Raw genomic sequence first — 3,483 nt, 5'->3', positions numbered from 1 at the left:
ACCTTCCATAATGAGGAGGAAGAGTAGCGGGGAGAGGGGGCAACCCTGTCTGAGTCCCCTTTCTGATAGGAAGAAGGGGGTAGCTTCACCGTTAAGGAGGACACTATAGGAAACATCCTTGATACAGCTCATAATCCATTTAATGTAGGCATAAGGGAAGCCAAGGTGGGTAAGAATTAATCTGATGTAGAGCCAATTTGCCCTGTCAAATGCCTTAGAGAGGTCCACCTTGAGAATCATGCCCTTCTGCTTCTTAGTCTTCAGAGTGTGGAGGAGTTCTTGAGCAGTGGCAATCGCTTCGTGTATCTGTCGATGTTGGAGAAAAGCAAATTGTTCGGGGGATATATGACCAGACAGTATAGGCTTCAGGTGATTTGCTATAATTTTGGCTATGATTTTGTATAGAACATTACAGAGAGAGATGGGTCTAAAGTCATTAAAGGAGGTAGGAGAATCAGATTTCGGAATAAGGGAAATGAAAGTGGATTTGATGGTTGCATGAATGCTACCTTTCCTCTTACTGTCCTCCATGATTATGAGTAGATCATCTCCCAAAATGTCAAAAAAAGCAATAAAGAATTCGATGGTCCACCCATCCAGTCCAGGGCTCTTGTCTTTTTTGAACCATTTAATGGTGGCCTCTAGTTCCTCCTTCGATACAGCCATTGTCAGGTTCTCCTAATCCTCTTGTTCCACAAACCTGGGGAAGTATTCAGCAACCCGCATTATCTCTAGTATGGTAGCCATACCGGGTGCCTTGTAGATGGATTTGAAATGTTCGTTAGCAAGTCTAGCCAGACCCTGCTGATCAGTAATCCTCTGCCCCTGAGCATTTTGTAGTTCCCAGATGGTGTTAATGGCTTTTCTGCCATTTGCAAATTTGTGGAAGAACTTAGTGTTATTGTCTCCATCAGACAACCATATGGCTCTACTTCTAAGGTGCCAGCTCTCCTCTCTTTCCTTTAGAATTTGTGTGCGCTTAGATATAAGAGTAGAATATAGATCCTTGTTTTCTGGTGCTGTGAAGGTGCCATCTGACGAATCCTTAAATGTTGCAATGACGCATTCGGCCTCCTTTAGTATCTTGTCATCATTAATCCGCTTCAGGTGTGCCAAATTTCTAGAGAGGCTTTTGAGTTCAGATAGTTTCCTTAAAAAACCAGTAGTATTCTCCTCCTCTTTCGTGATAGGATTTGATCTCCAATACTCCAATACAAGCCGATGATAGCTGGGATCCTTGAGCCAAGAAGAATTGAATTTAAAAGGGCTTTTGATCTTCGGGGAGTCCTCAGAGAGTTCCAGGAAGATAGGTCTGTGGTCAGATAAACCCCCGGTTCCAACCCACTGTCTAATGCGAGGGAGGAGAGTGAGGAAAGCCTCTTTGATGAGGAATTTGTCGAGTCTTCTAGCTAGGCTCTGATCACCACTTCTATTATTGGACCAAGTATAATGTAACCTGAGAGGAGGGATGTCAACCCAATGATGATCTTCAAGTAAGGTGGAAATCGAGTCGAACAGGTTATCCGCTTGGGCCGAGTGTCCCCAGGATTCACAATGTTCTAAGGAGAAGTTCAAATATCCTCCCTGGATGATGTTGTCTGCCTGGAAAATTTCAGAAGCAAAAAAGGTTCTCCAAAATGGTTTTCTCTCCACACAAGGTCCGTAAACATTGATGATACAAAACTCAATGTTAAGAGAGCAGTCCAATAAGTCCATACTGATGTAGCCTCTGCCTCCCCAGGAGTTTCGAAGAAGCAAGGATTTATTACAGAAACTGATAGCTATAACCCCCTGATCCAAATGCATCCAAAGCGTGGAATGTCTAGTTCGGAAGCCAAGAGCGAAGAATAAGAATGAGGGTGTCAGCTGAGCAGAGAGTTTCTTGAAGAAAGATCACTTCTAGGGCAGTCGAGGTGAGCAGTCTTTGCAGGGCTAGTTTTTTATGGGGGCTAGCAACCCCTCGACAGTTAAAGGATAGAACTTTCATGGAGGGATAGGCTGAGGGTTGTCTCTAGCTCTAAGGGCCTTGTCTATAGTTTGTTGTCACCCAAGGGCAACTTCTTCCCTCGATGTATGTCTGGCCTTAGTGAGTCGGGAGGGGCGGCCTCTAGTCGATTTAAAGGAGGTCGGGGGGTGAGTAGGTTCAATGCCTATCGCGTCGGCATCCTTTCCCTTTGTTCTGGACCACAGAGGGTATCGAGGGGAAGAGGGGGGGGGGATGGAGGAGGAAGTGAGGGGGGGTAAGGTGGGTAGGGGGGGTGGAAAGGAAGGGGAGGGGGGCCAGAGGGAGGGGGAGAGTGAGGGAAAGGGAAGTGTTCATAGGAGGGAGGAGGGGGGGGGATGCCCAGTGGGAAGGGGGAAGCGGGAGGGAGCCAGAGGGGATGAGGGGGGAGGAGATACCCATGCAAGAGAGCGATGCAAAAATATGAGATATGCCAGATACAGAGGATGAAATAGGGAAAAACGTACCCGCAGTCGAGGCGACATCTCTAGTAGTGTCTGAGCTGATGGGCGGAGGAGGCGAGGCAGGTATGGAGTCCACTGGATGCTTGTCAACTGCCTTTGTACCAGAAGTGCCCTGTAAGTCTCTTGCATTGCCTGGTGCATTATCCATCGGTAGTTGTGATGGTTCTCCTTCCATCTCTAGGGGTTGTGATGGTCCACCCTTCGTCAATTCCGGATCTCAATTCTGCTCAGGGCCCCTTTTTTGTGGAGGAGGGGGCAGTCCCTGAATAGGTGCCCAACCTTGTGACATCTGTGGCAGTGATATGGAATGCCTTCGTAGTCAATGATCTGCTTGCGGGATGTGTCCCGCCATTGGATGGTGATTTATTCCAAGAGACCTCCTCTGGTGTCGAGATTAATAAGAATTCAAGCATAGGCCATCATACCTGTTTGCAGATATGATTTTTCGTATTCCATATAAGTACCGATGGCGTTACCAATCCGTTTGAAGATGTCCTCGGACCAGTATTGTAGAGGGAGGCCTGACAGTCGAATCCATACAGGTCCAATGCCGATCTTAACAGTCTCGGGGTCAAAAAGTGGTGTCCAACACTTCAGCAATACCGGGGCATGCTCGAAATGCCAGTATGAGGATAAGACCCAATTTGTGTGGTCGGCACGAGTGAATCTCAGGGCGAACCATCCCCTCACAAAGGTCTGCACGAATGGGATGTTGACCAGATGGTAACCCCATACCTCAGTTGCCCAAGTTTTCAGTCACACGGCCGAGTAGTTTCTTCCCCTGATGCGACCGACAAGGACTCTGTCCGCAAAGTCCATGGCTTCTCCCCACTGAATGTCCTCTTCCAGTCTCAAGAAAATGTCGTCTGCCTTGGACTTAAAACACTTATGCTTCTTCTTTGAACCCTGTGGGGGGTGGGGGGTCAGAGCCCCGATATGAGATGGACCCGGTGAAGAGTGGGTAGGTCGGTGGCTGTGCGAGGAGGGGGGCAGTTCAGCAGATTGGAGGGATCCGGC

General features: G+C 48.0%; 1 protein-coding gene across 1 annotated transcript; it reads right to left on the bottom strand.

Annotated features, from left to right (window-relative positions):
* Window positions 1-678: 678 nt before the first annotated feature.
* On the bottom strand, window positions 679-2,614 carry LOC149181633 (uncharacterized). Its single transcript, XM_089414276.1, has 2 exons — window positions 2,470-2,614; window positions 679-1,598 (listed from the first exon to the last, which is right to left on the bottom strand). The coding sequence occupies exons 1-2, from the start codon at window positions 2,612-2,614 to the stop codon at window positions 679-681; spliced, it is 1,065 nt and encodes a 354-aa protein (XP_089270402.1).
* Between the last annotated feature and the right edge of the window lie 869 nt (window positions 2,615-3,483).

This window comes from Pinus tabuliformis, chromosome 3_2 (genome assembly GCF_031772625.1).
Source record: "Pinus tabuliformis cultivar Carrire ecotype Pingquan chromosome 3_2, CPIR1, whole genome shotgun sequence".
Lineage (NCBI taxonomy): Eukaryota > Viridiplantae > Streptophyta > Pinopsida > Pinales > Pinaceae > Pinus > Pinus tabuliformis.
This window is presented reverse-complemented; position numbering and strand designations above follow the sequence as displayed.